At 49.7% G+C, this 20,058-nt stretch overlaps 1 protein-coding gene across 1 annotated transcript in view; it reads right to left on the reverse strand.

The window, feature by feature from the left end:
• Positions 1-3,718: 3,718 nt before the first annotated feature.
• Positions 3,719-20,058, reverse strand: part of Slc26a8 (solute carrier family 26 member 8) — a 52,657-nt gene continuing 36,317 nt past the window's right edge. The window contains exons 10-20 of the mRNA XM_041634960.1: positions 19,475-19,588; positions 18,091-18,168; positions 15,673-15,768; positions 14,793-14,899; positions 14,644-14,713; positions 13,626-13,718; positions 13,407-13,538; positions 10,761-11,141; positions 8,206-8,260; positions 7,927-8,111; positions 3,719-4,403 (exon numbers count right to left, since the gene is read on the reverse strand). Of these exons, the coding sequence (XP_041490894.1) occupies positions 3,903-4,403; positions 7,927-8,111; positions 8,206-8,260; positions 10,761-11,141; positions 13,407-13,538; positions 13,626-13,718; positions 14,644-14,713; positions 14,793-14,899; positions 15,673-15,768; positions 18,091-18,168; positions 19,475-19,588 (1,812 nt within the window). The 3' untranslated portion in view covers positions 3,719-3,902. The remainder of the gene's footprint in view (positions 4,404-7,926; positions 8,112-8,205; positions 8,261-10,760; positions 11,142-13,406; positions 13,539-13,625; positions 13,719-14,643; positions 14,714-14,792; positions 14,900-15,672; positions 15,769-18,090; positions 18,169-19,474; positions 19,589-20,058) is intronic.

Below are 20,058 nucleotides of genomic sequence, written 5' to 3' on the forward strand. Positions count from 1 at the left end.
AACCCTTCACCCTCCCCCTTTGGTAACACAACCCTTCCCTTTTACCTGACCAGAAATTTGCATATTGGACTCACCTTGGACCTCCGCTGTGGCGAACACTAAACAATGGGTCAAACGGCAGAGCTGAGAGGCCTTCTTCAGTAGAAGCCCGGGCTATTTGCTCCTTAGAAGGAAGACTGGGGAATAGCCACCCTAACTCTTGGGAATTTTGTGCACATTGTGCTCAGTTTTACAAAGTGTTTTGACCAGAGCTGGCATGTGGCAAAGGGCCAGCAAATAAGGCTCATTGTTTTGGCCTGCTGGAAGTCACTATGGAAGGCATTATGTTCCTTGGGGGAGAAGGACACAGGGTAAACTAGTGTGCATCCTTATGGCAGAGGCGTGAGGATGTCACAGAGACCAGCCACTAAGAAAGAATGAAAACCAGTGGGTGCGTCTCAGTGGATGAAACCTTTAAGGACCTCACAGGTATCTGTCCTCCAACCACATTTCCTGTAAGTCCTTTATCCGAGACTTCTCCAGCAGAGGGTGTGACAGAGTCCTGTCCTACCTCCCTGGCCCTCACTCCCATTCTCTATGATGCTTGTCAAACATTCTTGTCAGGGCATCCCACAGTCTAGTCTTGTGTGGTGTGCTGCCCCTCCCCCAGATCAGGATCTCCTCCAGAGAAAGGGCTAATCCCGGGACCTCCCAGGAAAGTGTAAGGCTCAGTACACGGAAGCGCTGGCTCACCCCTTGAGTGAAGATGTCTGGAGGCCAAGGCTGATACCACAGCTTGATCAAGAACAGCCTCCCTGGGCCAGGAAGGCAGACGTACACTGGGGAGTCCTAGGAAGCTGGAGAGGGTGAGGGGAGGATGGCCACAGTTTCTGCTGATCCCTGGTAGTTCAAGTCCACTAATGAAGAAAGGACTGTGGGAAAAACATGCAGACCTGGGAACTGCAGAGGGGGCTTGGGGTGGGTGTAGCAGGGCCAGAACGTGTCCCAGGTGACTTGACTTTCTTTCTTTCTTTCTTTCTTTCTTTCTTTCTTTCTCTCTCTCTCTCTCTCCTCCCTCCCTCCCTCCCTCCCTCCCTCCCTCCCTCCTTCCTTTCTTCTCTTTTGATTTTTTTTGAAACAGGTTTGAAACAGGGTTTCACTGTGCAGCTCTGGCTGTCCTGGAACTCACTTTGTAAAGCAGGCTGACCTTGAATTCACAGAGCTCCACGTCCCTCTGCCTCCCTTGGGCTGGGATTAAAGGCGCGCGCCACCAATGCCTGGTCCAGGTGGCTTTTCTTAATCTCCACAAGAAAAAAGTACGTAGGGTAAGATACTTACTTATTTTTAATTATATGTGTGTGCTTATGTGTATACATGTGCACGTGTGTGCAAGTACTCTCGGAGGCCAGGTGAGGGCGTGAGTGCCAGGTAACTGGATCCAGGTCTCTGGAAGAGCGGTACATGCTTTTGTCTCCTTAGGCACGGCTCCCAGTCTAGGAGGTGGGTTATTTTATCAAAGCACTTCCTAATTTGCGTGTGTGTGTGTATGCGCGCGTGTGCATGTGCTTGCACACATGGGTACAAAAGCATACGTGTGCACAAGGTCATCTTCAGGTGTCAGTCCTCTTGTTCTGTCTACCTTCTTTCTTTTTTTGAGACAGGGTCTCGCTCTCGTTAGTCTGAACTCTCTGCTAGGCTAGACTGGCGGGCCTGGCCCCCAGGACTCCTCCCACCTCTGCCTCCCCAGTACTGGGAGGGATCACAGATGTGAGCCACCATGCTCAGCTTTTTTTTTTTTTTTTTCAATATGGGCTCTAGGAATGAAACTCAGGTCCTGTGCTTGTGACTGAGCCATCTCCGTGACTCATTCATTTGTTACAAAACATAGAGATAATTTTGTGCATATGTATCTGTATGTGTGTGTTCATGTATGTATGTGTGCACGTGTGTGCAGGTGAATATGTATGTGCAGGTGTGTGCAGAGGCAGGAAGACAATTTTGGCTGTCATTCTGCAAGTGCCATCACCCTTTTTTTTTTTTTTTCCTGGAACTGACTAAGTAGGCTAGGCTGGCCGGCCAGTGAGCCCAGCCATGCACCTGTCCATGCTTCCTTGGGGCTGAGGTTGCAGACTGTGCCACCACTCCCAGGAAAGACATTACTGCCTAGCCACCTCCTGGGGGGCATTTACGACAGTTTGTAATTGCTGCCTGTTATCTTCACCCTTCAGCTTCAGTTCTGGGGACAATACCTAGCACAACATGACAAAAGGATGAATCTTGTGCCAGACTGAGGGGACACATGTGTAGTCTCTGTGATTAGGTGTGTCTGTATATTCATGTGCACGTGAACACATAGTGCAGAGGGCAGAGGAAGGCACTGGGTGTCCTTCCCCTGTTGAAACAGTCTCTCCATTCATCTGGAGCTGGACATGTTTGGCTAGGCTGGTGACCAGTGAGACAGTACCCTGTGCTGATGGGGTTGCAGGCATGACATGCCCAAGGCCCAGCTGTTTTTGTGGGTGCTGGAGAGCTGCATACAGGCGTTGGTGCTTCATCAGGTGCTCTTCCCTGAGCCAATTCCATCACCCCAAGGCATCTTTCACCTGCCAACAAGAGAAACTGAGAACGCAGAGAAGTCACGCTTGTTGACCAGAAGTAAAGGGTACGGATGGTGGATCTGCCGTCTCTTCTAGGCTTACCTTGTTACTAGCTATTTTTAATCGAGAAACAAAGAAACTTTAAGGGGATTTGAATAAAACTAGAATGACTTTTCCTAGTCCTGGGGGTGGGGCTTGTATCTGTCAGTTTTAAATTTTATCTTTTTTTTTTTTTTTTTTGGAACAATGTTTCTCTGTGCAGCCCTGGCTGTCCTGGAACCCACTCTGTAGACCAGACTGGCTTCGAACTCACAGAGATCCATCTGCCTCTGCCTCTGGGATTAAAGGTGTGCCCAGCTAGGTTTATTTTTTTCTTAATGTGTATGTGTGCCTGCTTGTCTGTATGTACACCACGTGTATGTAGTGTCCTTGGGTACCAGAAGAGGGCATCAGATTCACTGGAATTGGAGTTCCATGCCCTGGGGAATCACCCAGTGTAGGTGCTAGGAACTGAACTCCGGTCCTCTTCAAGAGCAGTCAGTGCTAGAAACTGCTGAGCCACTGTTCCCACCCATCACACATTTTAAACTAAGTCTGGTAATGGCTCCAGGCTGGCTTGGAAAACCTGTAAGAAAAAGCAGTTGTAGCTGAGTGCATTGTCCAGACTAGAGAATCTGGTAATGGCTGTCACCGTCCACTGCCGCGGGAGCCTCTGGATGACTGTGAAGCCAGAAGTAGGGAAAGCGGGATGGCAAAAGCGCTGTCTGCTAAGCAGGTCCTAGTGCTCCAGGCCTGAAGGCCAGCTTACCTTTGCCCGGCCCCTCTGGATGGTGGCAATATTTTCCTGCATGTCAGCTCCAGATATTGCCTGGGTTTTCTTTTGCTGGCTCCCTTCTGGCGTCCCTCCCACCTGGCATTTCTTCAGGGTTGTGTGATACAGAGACAGGCAGGAAAAGTCTGAATGTTTTAAGTATAGTCACATATTTTATTTGAGCCTCATTTCTTTGGAGAAAGGGGGACGGAGAGGAGAGGAGGTAGTCAGAGACAATCTGGCACAGTTGGCAGAGACGTGGAGTGTGTGCAGGGAAGGTGAAGACTGGGACTCCTGGGGACAGACCTCTGAGACAACTGTGGACCCTGAGTCACGCAGCCTGGGTATGTGATGGGCATGTGATCCCGTAACCCAGAAAGAAGGAAGTCAGCAGGTGCAGGGTTACAGAGCCAGAACGGGTAGCTTGTACCCAGTCTAGATCTCATGCCCCAGTGGTGCCTTTGGGCAGGGAGGATTTGCCAAAATAATCCGCCTGCTCTCTCTTCCCAGTTCACCTACCAAGTGTCCTCATCACCGTGGGGTGAGTTTGGATGAGCACGCGGCTGTTTCTTCTCCTCTGAAGGTGCCTGAGATGGAATACGAGACTGGGAGCTCGAACTCCCAAAGCGATAGGCAGTGAAGTAGTTCCGCCAGGGGCTGTAAGCCCTGATCCGGGTCCTAGGCTGGGGCCTCCTCTCTTTCTCTGACTCCAGCTCTGGCTCTGGCTCTTCCTCCATTTCAGGCTCTGTCTGGGCCTCTGTCTCTAGCTCTGTCTCCAGATCAGATCTGGTTTGGATCTCAGACTCCAGCTCAGACTCAGGGTCCAACTCTGACTCCTGGTCCAAGTCCAGGTTCAGGTCCAGATTGAGCCCCAGCCCACTGTTCTGTCCAGAATCCAGGTTCAGGTCAAAATCCAAATCATCCTTGATGGGCTGGTGGGTCTTGATATAGTTTGAGCCTGCACGTTGGGGAGCTTCTAAGATGCTACCGCCGGTTTGATGTCTCTGATTCCCATTCTGAAACAACACACATTTGGAGGGTTAAGACTTGCCAGTGAATTCCACTTCCAAGCAGTCAAGGGTTTCAGAACACAGCACTGACTGCTCTTCCAGAGGACCCTGGTTCAATTCCCAGCACCTGCATGCTCTTAACCGCAGAGCCATTGCTCCAGGCCCTTAATGTCAGGCGAGCAGAGAGGTGCTTGTTAAAGGACGTTGGTGATGATGCCCAACAGAAGCCACACTCACTCCAGACTTAGGGCACACACTCCAGCAGCTTCTCCCATCAATCCAGCAACAAAGCAAGACCTATCACTCCTGCTCCCCTTGTTTTGGGGACCCTGACTTCAGCAACAGGATGTACTATCAAAGGAAATAGTGGATAAGTGCTAGTAAATAAAAAACTATTACATATTTGTGAGTGTGTATATGTGGGGGCACATGGGCAGGCATGTGTGTGTGTGCACTTGTGTGGGCACAGGTGTGTGTGTGGGCACAGGTGTGGGGGGCATGTAGGGGCACATGTATAGTGTATGTGGGGCACATGTGTGGTGTGTGGGTGGGCACATGTGTGGTGTGGGTGGGCACATGTGTGGTGTGTATGGGCACAGATGTGTGTGGGGGCACATGTGTGGTATGTGGGGGCACATGTGTGGTGTGGGTGGGCACAGGTGTGTGGGGAGACACAGGTGTGTGGGGAGACACAGGTGTGTGGGGAGACACAGGTGTGTGGGTGGGCACAGGTGTGTGGGTAGACACAGGTGTGTGGGAAGACACAGGTGTGTGGGTGGGCACAGATGTGTGGGTAGACACAGGTGTGTAAGGAGACACAGGTGTGTGAGTGGGCACACATGTGGAAGTCAGAGGACACTCGAGAGAGTCAGTTCTCTCCCTCCACCACGTGGGTCCTGGGGACTGAACTCTGGTTGGCAGGTTTGGAGTGATAAGTGCCTTTACTTGCTGAGCCTTCTTGATAACTTTGTAATTTTTTTTAATAAAGAAAATCCATGAGAAATAATAGTGAACCCTCTCATGACTGGTAGAACTCTCCAGAAAGTTGGTCAAATAATTTTTAAACTTTACCCTTTCCTGTCCTTTGGGTTTTCCGCTGCCTGCTTTGCATAGCTGTCTATTGGAGCATTTGGTGCAGAATAAAGTTACTTTTACTGTGGTTTTAGTTTGGGATTGGGAAGGACAGTCTTGCTATACTGTCCAGGCTGCTGACAAACTTGTGAGCTTAGGTGATCCTCCTGCCTCAGCTTCCTGAGCAGGCGGGTTATAAGTGAACCAGCACACCCAGGCGGCGAAGACTTGTTCTGAAAGGCAATTAACAAAAAAAAAAAAAAAAGTAAAGCGGGGCATGGCAGCTCAGCAGTGAGAGCACTGGTCTCTTCCTGAGGGACCTGAGTCTGCTCCTGGCACACACATCAGGTGGCACACAGTCCTTAGAACTCCTGCACCAGGGGATTTGTCTCTGGAGCTAGCCACCTTCCTGTCACTGCAATGCTAGGAGACTGAACGAATGCAGAGAACCCGCGCCCAGAAAGAAAGGAAAGTGGAACAATACACATCTCAACCTCCTCTGTATTTTGGGGTGATTCTCGGGGAAACCTTGACAGGGATTTTGTTTGCCTCTCTGAGGACAGGACGGAGCCTGAAGAATAATGGTAATAATGAGTTAGGAAATTGGAAACTAGAATGCTGATAACCCGAGACTTCTTAACCAGTGTTCAAATGTATTCTAAAGTGACGCTGATCAAAACAGCATGGTGCCAGCAGAACAACGAAGCAACAACAAGCTATAACGTTTAAGCTATAAACGTTTTCACAAAATGTTTATGTGAAAATAGTTTCTCAAGCCGGAGAATTGGGGAAGGCTTACTCAATAGAGGTCAGCAGGTGCTAACATTTGTCTGGCCTTCAAGACTGATGTTGGAACTTAATACCGTGTGGGTCAGCGATAGAACTCAGGTCGCCAGGCTTGGCAGTGAGTGCTGTGGCCTGAGCCTGATGGCACTCTGTCACCGCCTGCTCTACCCCAGCCACTAGAGACACTTCCCCCAGAGTGCACAGTCCTGTGTAATAATTTACACATAATGCCCCTTTGATGCTAAAGAAACTTCACGTGGTACCAGGCAGCCCTTAAGGGCTGTTGACCTTTGCCCTTGAATGCCTGTGAGATTCGAATAGAATAATGAAGTCAGGCAGTGTTGGCCCCAGAACCAGAGTCAGCCTGATCTACAGAGCAACTTCCAGGTTAGCCAGGGCTACACAGAGAAACGGGTCTCAAAACAAACAACAAATAACCAAGAAAAAGGGGACAATGGCATCCCCACTGAGAGGCATTTAACCATTGCTTCCTGCTTTTGTGAATTCGCCCAATCCTGTGGGGTGGGAATGAAGTGCAGAGGTCTTTTTATGACCATGCAGTGGGAAGAAGAAACCAGTCCTCTTGCCCAGCCGTGGATGCCGCAGATGGTGTGACGTGCACCTCTGATATCCACCTTTACAAACCTTGCCTTGAGCTCCCTTCCGCACACAGTGCTGTTTTGGCTCTCAGGTTGCTGTCTCTCTGCTAGCATTAGGAATGAATTCATCAGTCTAAACTACAGTCTTTCCCAGTGGATGCCAATGCCACGACACTGCCTTTGCCCACTGAGTCATCTTGCCAGTCCTCAGGAGAATTCTTGCTCCGGGCAGGTTTATAAACACGAGTGGGTGGCAGAACAAACCAGAAGCCCTACGTTCTGATCTCGGTGACAGGGAAGAAAACTGTTCTGGAAAAATGAGGCACAAGACCTGTGAGACACCTCAGCAAAGCCCGGGGGAGGGGGATGAAGAAGAGCTGGGTTCTATCAGTCTGTGTATTTTTCACTTCTCCAATTATTTTAAAAACCTTATCGCGGTACATTTTTCTTGTCATAAAAATGCAAACTATTAAAGCCCAGCGGGTCAGAAACAAAAATGTCGACTGAAAAATAATTCCCGACCATTAGATAACACTGCGCGCCTATCCATGTTTTAATTTCCCTGCGGACTCTGATCTGGGAAGCCCAAAGCCCACTCAGGTCTCTATTTAGGGTTAAGAAATGGTTCAGACTGTGGATGTATGTGTCCTCCTCTCTTGTATCTGGTCATGAATCCTCATTACCCACAATGTAAATAATCACCCAAGTCCTGGGAGGGCAGACATGGCTTCTACTCATCAGATTTAAGACTCCTCTGGAGGTGGTGGTAAGGGAGGCTCTAGGGTCTGGATGGCCAGGCGAGGATCTCAGATCTCTAGCAATTGGTGTGACACTAGCCATAGGGCGATGGATGAGGATACCTGAGGCCTCTGCTGGGCCGGCTGGGGTGGGGGTCCTGCATGGGACACCAGGGGCTGTGGCAGTCTCTGCCATTCATGACTGGTCCCAGAGCTTGCTCTGCGTCAGCTTCTGGCACAGGTGCAGCCCAGCCTTCCGTGAACACCCTTTACCTCTCCTCAGACACCCCCCTCTCCCCACTTCTCCCCCAGCCCTGAGGCTCCACAGCATCCTACCTTGTCTGACTCCGAGTAGGTTTCATGTATCACTGTCTCAGCTGCATCCATGCTTAACTCCGAGGGCTCGGGCATCTTCCTTGATAAGGCAAACAGCACTGCGTCGTGGAGGCTGAGGAAGAGCTGGGCCTTCGTGATGCCTTGGTCAAAGAAGTCATTCTTCTCCAATGACTTGACCACAGAGGCTACAAACCAAAGCCAGACACACAGGTGTCAGCGCCTTGGAGCAGAGCACTGGGGGACGAGACATACAATCTCTCACGGCGGAAGGGTACTCACTGTGACACCCCGAAATGAGCACCAAAATGTTGGCATTGTGGAAGGCATTGCATATCTGCAGGGAGAGAGATAGCCTGAGTGAGAGCACTGCATGCACCCCAGAAATGACCCACTGACTGGGTCTAATGCCTCATCAGCCGCTCACTACTTTTTCCTTCCAAGCCTAGGAGCATTGGGTGAGTGGGCCTTTGAGTACCACGGCTTGGAACACAAATACCCATCAGTGCATCTCATGTGGGTGGGGAGTGATGGGGAGGGGTGCTTAAAACCTAAACAGGAAGACGGTTCCCATGATGATGTTTACATGAGGCAGCTCAGGATAGATGGGGCGAGGATGCTCTTGGGAACATCCTAGAGAGTGGTTACAAAGAGTTACCCTCCTTGCAAAAAAAGATGTATTTTTAGTCATGTGTGTGAGTCTGTATGTCTGCAGGGTGTGCCTGGTGCTCAAAAAGGCAGAGAGGACATTCAGCCCTTTGGAACTGGAGTTACAGACAGTTGTAAGCTGCCATGTAGGTGCTGGGAACTGAACCTGCAACCTTTGGAAGAGCTGCTAGTGCTTTTAACCACCGAGCCATCTCTCCACCCCATGTTCTTTATTTAGGGCAAGTGGACCATAAAAAATTCCTACAGTGAGAAATGCACAGGACGGTTGCAGAAGCATGAGGAAGCCTAAACTGCAGGACAGAGCTGTGGACCATGCGTCTCACAGCAGTAAGGCAGAGGATCCTGGCTTGCCTAGACCAGAAGGCCTCCTGTGTGGGTCAGGTGTGGGTGCGAGAGAGGGGAGATGAGAAGAGCCAGGAAAAGCCAGATGCTTGAAGTTCCGAAGCACCAAGCCGTGGACTTTTCCAAACAGGGCTGTTATGGGGGCTGCTGGAAGGATGGAAGGCAAAGGTGTGCGTATGTGGAGCAGCCATCCTGCAGGCTGCATCTGATCATGTGACCTCAGTCACTCTAAAGGAATCAGTATAGCACCAGAAGAGAGGAAGGCAGCCTGGTCCCGTGCAAAGGCCTACGATGGAAAGTTTGGAAAAGAGACCACATCAAATACATTTGGATCTAAACGGGTGGTGAGGGCTGGGCGTGGTGGAGCACACACTTAACACCGGTACTTGGAAGACAGAAGCAGGCCAGTCTGGTAGGCCTACATAGTGAGTTCCAGAGTTCCAGACCAGCCAGTGCTACACAGTGTGAGACCCTATCTAAATAAGAAAATGAGAAAGAGAGAGAGAGAGAGAGAGAGAGAGAGAGAGAGGCAGATTTTTGAGAGTTCAAAGTCAGCCTGGTCTACAAAGCAAGTTCCAGGACAGCCAGGGCTAAAAAAAGTGGCAAAAGGGGTATTTAAAAGGGATTTAAAAGGGATCTTGCTGGGCAGTGGTGGCACACACCTTTATTCCCAGCTCTCAGGAGGAAGTGGCAGGCAGATCTCTGAGTTCAAGGCCAGTCTGGTCTACAGAGCTAGTTCTAGGATAGCCAGGACTACCCAGAGAAACCCTGTCTTGAAAAACAAACAAAATAAATAAAAGTAAAGGAGGATCTCAGGCCTAAACTCACTAAGTGACTGGCAATGATCTTGAGCCACCAAATGTCTTGCCTCCATCCCCAGGCACTGAGATTATAAGTGTGTGCCACCACAACCAGTTTCTTTGGTGCTGGGGAAGGAACCCAGAGCTTCAAGCGTGCTGGGCAAGTGCTCTGCCAGCTGAGCCACATCTCCAGTCTTAGGGACGCTCACAATGTTAACTTTTAGGGGCTGCTGCTGAGGAAACAGACACTGGGCATCTCAGGAATGAGGTGCAGAGGGACAGCGCTTGCTCAGGAACCCTAGGGAGCCCGCCTTGCACAGCCAGTCACAGGTTTTCCGGCTTTGAAAAGCTTCTCACGCCTCAGCTCAAAGAGGAGCCAGACTCCCTTAAGAGAGAAGCTTACTTCTTCAGGAGTGTGAAGGTTTCATAAACCCGGATCCAAGTCAGAAGGAGGGCATGCCCATCAAAGGAGCGCAGCTCACAGTGGGCAGATCCATGGGGGCTGGGAGGGAGCTATTGTGAGCAAGGGGGGGACGGAGAGAAGTGTCTGAAAGGAAAAGGAAAAACACCAAAGCCAGCGTGGTAACCAGGCAGCCTTGCTGCCTGCTCTGTGCCAGAAGCAGAGGCTCTGCGGAGAGTAGAGGAGGGGGACCCTCTTGACACCCCATAGGCAGGGCCAGGAGCAGCTGAAAGGTGGAGGGTAGGGGAGGGTGGGAAGGCAGGGGGTGTCTGGTCCTCCATAGCTGTCCTGGAGTTCCACAGTGGGTGGGACAGATACTGCCTCAGCGATATTAAGAAGCACCGCCCCCAACCTTGAGAAATGAATGAGCCACGTCTAGGGAACTAACTGCTCTAGTTCCACAGACCAGGGCTGGTTCATTTCCTTCTTATTCTGATTGACTTTACGCCACCTTTGGTGTCCCCACTCTAGGATCTGAGCAACACCATGACTCACAGAATTACACTGGGATGGGGCTATGTGTGGGAGGGGTTCAGAGCCTAGGGCCAGGTCTCTGTGGTACTTACCTGCCTTAACACAACCGAAGCCTGATTGTCCACATAGTGCACCATGGAGAAGTCCAGGATGATGGTGTGGGTGCTGAACTGCACACCTGAGTCTGAGTAAGGGACGATGACGGATCTGGACCGACTCTGCGCTAAGCTTTCTGAGGGCTCAGGCGGAGGCAGTGAACTGGTCCTTGAGACGTTGCTGGGCAGCCAGGCCTTCTCCACGTCCTCATAGCTCTGCCCTAGGTTTTTCTGTGACGTGGAAGACACGGTGTAGGGGATTTGATCCTCGGAAGTGGTTTCGCTCGTGTCTATGTTGCCCAGGTAGAAGCAGCGGATCAGGTTGATGGACGAGTGGTCATGCTCCTGCTTGCTTTCATATCGCTCTGTGTAGACGACCTGGGATGACGGGGAAGGCGGGACCCTGGTGAGGCTCAAGCGGGGCAAAGGCAAAGGCAGTGTGTCCCCTAGCTCCCCCATCTCCCCTTTGAAGCTTTACCTCATTGACTTCCTGTAAGGTGCTTTCTTTCTTTTTACATGCATATGTATGTATTATACAGCATATACATGAGGCTGAATACATCACGTGACAGCTCCCCTAGAACTCAGTTACAGGCAGTCGTGAGCCACCTTCTGTGGGTGCTGGAAACCAAGCCCAGATCCTCAGGAAGAGCAGTGTGTGCTGTCAATCAGCGACTGAGCCATTTCTTCAGACCTGTAACACGCTCTGTCAGGCTTTCCTCAGCACCTTCTTGCATGTGTGCAACAGTCTTTCCTCGGCCTTCTTAGGACTACAGCAGGTCATTTCTGGGAAGCCTGTCTTTATCTCTGACGACTTCCGCCAGTCTCCCAAGAGACCTGAGCAGCTGACACCGAGAGCAGGAGGTGCCGCACTGTGCACGGTCCTAGCGTGGCCTCTGCAAATGGAGTGTCACTGTACTCGTGATCACTCCCCTGCCCCCTCTTCCTCACCCTCCACCGCATCGTGCCTGACTGAGAGCCTCAGGGTCCTGGCCAAGTCTCTGATACAGAGAACTCTGTTTTCTGAGCCAGCACTAGCGTCAGAGTCTCTCAGCAGCCCCTGCCACTCTCTATACACCAGAGCTGCCTGTGCTGTGAGGAGCTAAACACTGCTCAGGGGCGCAAACTCATCTGCTGCTGTACTGCACTGCTCCTAGTTACTTTCCTAGTCCAAATGGAGACATGGCTCAGTGGTTAAAAGCACCTGCTGCCCCGAAGAGGATCAGAGCTCAATTCCGTGCATCTAGTTCAGGTGGCTCACAATCATCTGTGACTCCAGTTCCAGGGGATTTGATGCTTTTCTGACCTGTGTAAGTGCCTACATACGCACACACCATATATACACACATGCATATACACACACACACCATACACAGACAAATACACCATACACACATATACGATATATACACACACATATGCATCATACACACAATCCATATAGATACATACATACACACATATATACATACATGCTATATACACACATGCATACATATACACATATATACATACATCATAGACACACAAACATACACATGATACACATACATATGCATACACATAGACATATACATAAATTGAAAAATAAAAAATTCAAATTGTACCACTATTTACCATCTAGAAAGGAGAAAATATTAAAATTTTATGCCGGATTATACAAACCAGAAATGTGGAAGATGCTGACTTTAGGTCAATTGCTGGAGAGTTGACTCCCTAATTCAATTTTAAACCCCATGAAGTGCTTTAAACCAATCTTACACATTTTGGGGGTTGAATACGTAAGCAAAACAAGCTTAGCTATGGACTGCTAAACTTTAAAGCCATTCGGTGTGGTGTGGTGCACACGTCTGTAATTCCAGGATTTGTGATATCACAGGATGACCACTGTGAGCTTGAGACCAGCCTGGACTACACGGTGACATCCTACCTCAACAACAAGCTGGGTGTGGTGGTATCCCAGCGTTTGGGAGGCAGAGGCAGTAGGAAGGAATGGGGTGCACACCTTTAATTCTGGCACTTGGGAGGAGAAAGCAGGTGGATCTCTGTGAGTTCAAGGCCAGCCAGGGATACTTAGTGAGTCCTGCCAAAAAAAATTAATAAAAAAAAATATGTGCATTGACATATGTGCTTGAGTGCATGCAAGCATAAGTGCATGTGTGTGATATATGTGTGTATATATGTACTATTAAATATTAATATTAAAATATTAAAAGATAGCCAGTTGGTGAAAAGATTCACTACCTGCCTCCCAGTATTTGGGAGGCAGAGGCAGGGCAATCTCTGGATTCAAGAACAGCCTGGTCTACAGAGTGAGTTCTAGGACAGTCGGGGCCACACAGAGAAACCCTGTCTTGAAAAACAAGAAAAAAAGAAAAGAAGAAAGACAGACAGACAGACAGACACACACACACACACACACACACACTATGTCGTTGGGATCAGACCCACCCCACATTCTTCCGCTCCAATTCCTCTTCTACCCCCACCATCACTCCCAACCTCTCATGGATCTCTCTCCACAACCAGAGTCTATTTAGTGCATTCGTGTGTGTGGAGTGGACTGTTTTTTCCTTAAAGGGGATGGCTGTTTCCTTTTTACAGGAAACGGGTGGAGAAGTAGGAAGGACAGGCGTGGCTCACCCTGGTCTCCGGCTCCAGCTCTTCACAGTCGCAGAAACACCTACAGATCTTGTTCTCCGATAAATTGGTGTAACTTTCGTTAAAGAGGGTGAATATTTCTTCTTCTTTAAGAGGTATCTTCACCATGTTGACCTGGGAGACAGAAGAGGGCTCACACAGGAAACAGGCAGTGGAGCCAGAGGCCCAGGGCGTGAGGGGTGCCTGGCGGGCGGTCCTCACCTCCTTTAGCAGCTTGTGCTTCAGTTTGTACACATTGACAAACGTGATGGAGCAGCAACACTGCAGGATTTTCACCCCAGGGATGAGCATCGCCTGCAAGACACGCTGAGGTGGGGCACAGGCCTCTGCTCTTTCAGGGAGTAAGAACCACACAGCTTTAATGGCTCCTCAAGAGCTTCTGGCCTAGCCAGGCAGTGGTGGCGCACACCTTTAATCCTGGCACTGGGGAAGCAGAGGCAGGCAGATCTCTGTGAGTTCGAGGTCAGCCTGGTCTACAGTGCGAGTTCTGGCTAGCCAGAACAGGCTCCAAAGAAACTCTGTCTAGAGGGGCAGGGCTGGGAGGGGGAGGAAGAGAACTTCTGGCCTCAGTGAGTTGAGGGCTAGAAAATCACCACCTCAGCTCCTAGCGCGCTCTCTCTCTCTTCTCACTACGTACCTCTTGCTAGCTCGGAACTAGAGTTGGAGCTGTGCTTGCCTCTGCCCCAGCACGCTGAGGTCCAAGGCAAGCAAACACCTCCATAGCTGCCACCCCCTGCTTTGGTGTACTCTTCCATGTCTTACTGCTATCTAGCCTTCTTCTCCCTGGAGTCCACGGTGAGAGAGCCCCCTGCTGGCTGGAGGGGGTGTGGACACTACCTGTCCCCTGGAGCCCATTGCCCGTGAGTGGGCTGCAGTGCCTTGGTGAAGGGTTTGGGGTTGAGCTGACCATTCTCCACACCCCCTTCCATGTGTGTGTGCGTGTACACTAATGTGTAGGGGGTGCATGTGTGGAGGCCAGAGGTTAAGGTCAAGAGGTGTCCTCCATTGCTGTCCACTGTTGACTGAGGCAGAGTCTCTCCCAGAAATCCAGAGCTCTAGGATTCAATGAGCCTAGATACCCAGTTTGTCCCAGGGATGTCCTCTCCTGCCTCCCAAGCCTGAGATCCCAGTGAGCTCGGAGGAAGTGAACTCCTCACACATGCATGGCACCGGCTTTATCCACTGAGCCATCTCCCCCATACCTGGGCTGGCTCCTTACCTCCCGATAGTCATTGATGTTTCTGTAAATGTTGGTGTTGGGGATCTGACCCAAGACGAGGATCTTGGTTCTGGAAGGAAATGGGCTTGTCTTAGGTCCCAGCGCCCTGCCTGGCCATGACTGTCCTCCACCCCCCAGAGGCTGAGTACCTGTGCGAACGAACAGTGATGATGAAGAAGGCAAAGACCAAGGAAATCAGCAGTCCGACGTCCAATCCCAGGAAGATCGCGGAGGAGAATGTCACCATCCAAACAACCTTGTGGGAAAGGGTGGAGGGGAGGGAGACCGTGAAAATGAGCAGATGGAGAGGTGCCAGCCTGTCGCAGAAGACTTGGCCCTCGAGGCTGTCTGGATGTTCTCTGATACATTCCTGACATCTTTCCCTTTATTTCTTTCCTGGATGATAGTTAAATGTCTGTAATAGTTATTAGGCATATTTAGTCTATTTTGTTTTGTTTTGTTTAGTTTTTTGAGACAGGGTTTCTCTGTAGCATTGGGGCCTGTCCTGGAACTAGCTCTTGTAGACCTGGCTGGCCTTGAACTCACAGAGATCTGCCTGCTTCTGCCTCCCGAGTGCTGGGATTAAAGGTGTGCGCCACTACCGCCTGGCTTAAAATTTTATTTCTTTTGTGTATGTATGTGAGTGCTCATGTTGGTGTGTGCAGAGGTGAGTATACACGTGTGTGTTTGCATGTGGAGACCAGAGGAACTACATATACTTTGTGTTTTTCAGACTGGGTCTCATTGGCCTAGAGCTCCTCATAGGCTAGGCTGATGGCCAGCGAGCCCCAGTGATCCCCCTGCCTCTGCCTTTCCAGTCCTGGCAGTCTGAGCGTGTGTCACAATGCCCAGCTTCCTTACGTAGGTTCTAGGCTCTTGAGCACTGAAAGACGAATCCTTTGACGGCCCCTTCTAACATGTTTAGCGATGCTGCCTGCAGCTCGGCTCCGGCTGGTTCTGTTCCCCCTGCAGGTTCCAACTCCATCCGTCTTCCCCCCAACCTCTCCACCCCCTGGCAGCTGTACTCACACAGTCGTACTGGTCCTGCCTCCACAGACTGGGTAAATAGTAAATGGTTTCGAGGTAGGGTATCACATTGCTCAGGATGATCCCTGCCAGCACAGCCTGTGAGGGAAAGATGAACCGCCCTAACTGCCTTGTTCTCATTTCAGGGATGGCATTCCCAAGTCTGCACAAAGGAAACACAAAATCTAGCCTCGCCTCTACAAGTGCTGTGTGAGTTTGTTTTATTTTATTTTTTTTAAACGAACAGCACGCCCAAGGTCTGGCTCACGGTTCAAACACAAAAAGCCCTTTCCGTCTCTCCCCAGTTTCCTCAATAGTGTGTCAAGTCTGACAGGCAAGGTGCGCACGTCTTCAATCCCAGCACTCGAGAGGCAGAGGCAGAGGCAGAGGCAGAGGCAGAGGCAGAGGCAGAGGCAGAGGCAGAGGCAGAGGCAGGCGGGTCTCTGTGAGTTCCAGGCCAGCGAGGGCTGTTATACAGAGAAATCCTATCTTGAAAAAACCAAAATAACAAGTAAATAACCCCCCCCCCCAAAAAAAAACAGTGTCAGAAATTGCAGAAAAAGAAGGCATCTTAACTTCACAGGGGGCTGTAGAATTCTTTTTCTTTCTTTCATCTTTCTTTCTTTCTTTTTTTCCTTCCTTCCTTTCTTTCTTTCTTTCTTTCTTTCATTTTTTCCTTTTTTTTTTGTTTTTTTGTTTTTGGAGACAAGGTTTCTCTGTGTAGCCCCGGCCTTCCTGAAATTCACATGGTAAACCAGGTTGGCCTCGAACTCACAGACATCGATCTGCCTCCCACGTGCTGGGACTCACAGTGTGCGCCACCACCGCCTCACTGGATTCTTTTTCTTTTAATCTGAGGCGAGGAATAGCCCTAGGAAACAAATCTCATCGTAAAGCCACATACGGCAAAGCTGTGTCCTTTCTGAATATTAAGGGGAAACATTTGCTTCATTAAAAATTAATTGCATTCCTATATAATGTCATTAAAAAATTTTGTTTCTTTGAGACAAGGTCTCTCTGTGTAGCTCTGGATACCTTGGAACTCACTACATAGATCAGGCTAGCAGGCAATCCTCCTGCCTCTGTATACTGGGTGCTAGAATTACAAGTGTATGCTACCATACCTGGTCTCTGTTATTTCCATCACTGAAGAGACAGCCACTGCTAACATTCTGCTATGTTCCGTGTATCTGGGCATCAGCCTGTATGATTGCTTAGAGTCACTTGCTTACAGGTGTAATAAACACACACAATATGGCTAAAGGTCGGGTCATGTCTCAAGCAAAGGGAAGAAGAGATGCATTGAAGCAGACACGCAGCTGAACACAGAGGCAGGAGTCAGTCTGCAGGCCTGTCTTCCTAATGCTCTGCATAACCGAGAGGCCATGTGACAGCAATGGAGAGACCAGTGCAGACACAAAGGCCTTCTGGAAGCAGCTAAGTGAGTCTCACTGGCAATGGGGTTCACGCTTCTGACTCTGGCTCTGTCATTACTCACAGAGTCCCCACACTGACAGCTGAGCTTGCAGCTCAGTGAGACCAGTTGTGACTCTTTCTTGACCACTCACTGTGAGTTTAGCATGATCTTGCTTTACATGAATATATACATGTATTACATACAGACATGGATCCCAAACAATCATGTTTAATGTTTAACTTACAATGGAGACACTACCATGATTTTCGCTGTCTGAGTTGGTCCGCGAGTGTAAGAGGACGGAGGAGAACCTCAAAGGCCCTGCTATCACTCCTCGCCATATTCCATACTCTCCTTAAACAAGGTCTCTCACTGAACCAGAAGCTTACCAATTTTTTTTTCCCGTTGGTTTTTCGAGACAGGGTTTCTCTGTGTAACAGTCCTGGCTGTCCTGGAACTTACTTTGTAGACAAGGCTGGCCTTGAACTCACTGGGGTCTGACTGCCTCTGCCTCCTGTGTGCTGGGATTACAGGCGTGCGCCACCACTCACCATTTTTTTAAAGCTAGGCTAGCTAGTCATCAGGCTCCAGCAATCCTCCTGCCTCTGCCCACCTCCTTCCAGCACTGGGCTTACAGGTGCATAGAGTCGCACCTGCTTTTTCCATGGGTGCTGAATATCAATCACCCTTACCCACTGAGCCATCTCCCTGGCTCCAAGATGTCATTATTTTAAGAAAAAAGATTGGGAACCAGGCAAATACAATTCTCTGCAGGAACGCTCTACCAAGATTCCATCTTTCTTCCTTTGAAGATGAATTTATTTTTATGTGAATGCATGTTTGCCTGCATGTATGTATGTGTGCCACATGCATGAAGTGCCTGAGGAGGCCAGAAGAGGGCAGCAAATCCCTGGGGACTCATTATAGAAGGTTGCAAGCTGCCAGGTGGGTGCTGGCCTTGGATCCCGCCCATCCTGACTTCCTCGAGCCGCTCAGCCACTTACGTTGGGCATGCTGTGGAAGAAGTTCCCCATCTTCGCCATCAGGAGCACCATCACACCTGCGCCTACCAGAGATGCAAACTGAGGAGATAGAGCCGGTTGGAGAGAAACCGTCAGGAGCGTGCTGCTCCCTGTCTGCAACTGAGGCCTTCTGTTTGCTGGGAAGTGCGCCATTTGCTTTTCTTAGGAGGAGTTGAGGGTTGAGCACACCTGCCTTTTAGGATCTTAGTGGAGTGTACCACACTTAGTAGGTACTTCTTAAGTGTCATGTGACTGCTGACTGCAAAGTTCCAGTTTTCCCTATAATCTTTATTGTCACCGCTTAGGGCTATGGCTCTCCTAAGATATATGGCTCCTATTCCTTCAAAACTTTAGCCTCTCCTCACACAACCTAGAAACTCCACTCCCAAGCAGACCCCTCGCTGGCAGCCCGAAGTTCCACCCATTTTACCTCCTGGGTAAATAAAGGCCCCATCTGTCCCTGTGTTGCTGGTGCTTTGACAACTTCCCAGCTTCAGTCTGCTTCATCTTTTCTTTGTTTTGTATTTGAAACAGGATCTCATGGTGTAGCCCTGGCTGTCCTGGAACTCCCTCTGTAGATCGCTCTGGTCTCTAACTCTCAGAGATCCGCCTGTTTCTGCTCCCTGAGTGCTAGGATTAAAGGTGTGCACCCCCACATCCGGTGTGTTTCATCTTTTTAAAGGTGATTTTTAGTTTATGTGGATGAGAATTTGCCTGCATGCATGCATTTGCGCCATGTGCATGCCTGGTGCCCCAGGAGTCCAGACAATGATGCTGGATATCCCGAAACCGAACTTACGGATGTTTGTGAGCCACCTGATGTGGATGCTGGGAATCAAGCCTGGGTCCTCTCTAGGAGCAGAAGTATTCTTAACCATTGAGCCATCTCTCCAGACCCCCAATAGGGCAGGAGATGAGTGCTGGGGGTTACAGGCATATGCTACCATGTGCCTCTCCCAATAACTTTTTAAAAAAATAATTTATTTTTATTTTATGTGCACTGGTGTTTTGCCTTCATGTATGTCTATGAGGATGCCAGATCCCCTGGAACTGGAGTCACAGACAATTGTGAGCTGCCATGTGGGTCCTGGGAATTGAATTCAGGTCCTCTGGGAAAGAAGCAATTAACTGCTGAGCCATTTCTCCAACCCCCCCCCCCAATAACTTTTAAGACAAAATATGAGCAAAAATTAAGGTGAGTGTGGAACCCAAACTTTTCCCATAGTCTTCCCACTGACTAGAACATTACAGTGAAATCAACCCAGACAATGCCCTTCTGCAAACAGACATGCAGACAGCCATGGGATAGATGTACATCTCTTGCCTTATGGGGACACACTAGGGACGGGATTCCCTTTCAACACACCTGCTGTCTTCCTCCAGATTTGTCTTGGATAATAGTCCTGGCCACGGCTCCCGTAAACACACACGATCTGAAAAAAGAGCTGACCACATTGCAAAGGCCGATGGCTATTAAATCCTGTGGAGAGACAGCAGAGCCTTTGAGCCCACATTCTGTTGAGGAATCTGATTTTGAGCTAGAGGCACACTGCTTTGTGAGGTTGAAGTTAGGGTTCTTACACGCCCTTCCGACAGCACTTGGATGTAGCCTCAGGAAGTGTACAGGGAGGGCTGATCTGACCTAGATTAGGCTGGGTCTCTGCCCTAGCCTCTGACCGTAAGGGAAGTACTTTCTGAAAGTAATAAAACTGACGCTTGCCTTTTCCTCTTTCCCGTGACCCCTGGGACTCAGACACACAGAGAGAGCTCAGTGCTGGCCTCTCCCTTCTCTACACTAACCTAAGTATCTGGCTGGGGCACCACTTGCTTCTGTGTCCCTCCTGACTTTTTGAGAAAGTACCACTTTCAGAGTAGTTGGAGAATTTTTTTCCTAAAAGATAAAAGCAAAGGCCAAAGGCAGGGAGGGTATTGTCGTAGTGACAGGCAGCC

This window comes from Microtus oregoni, unplaced genomic scaffold, assembly GCF_018167655.1.
Source record: "Microtus oregoni isolate MIOR12 unplaced genomic scaffold, Mior012 000046F_ref0000063, whole genome shotgun sequence".
In the NCBI taxonomy this organism is placed as follows: Eukaryota; Metazoa; Chordata; class Mammalia; order Rodentia; family Cricetidae; genus Microtus; species Microtus oregoni.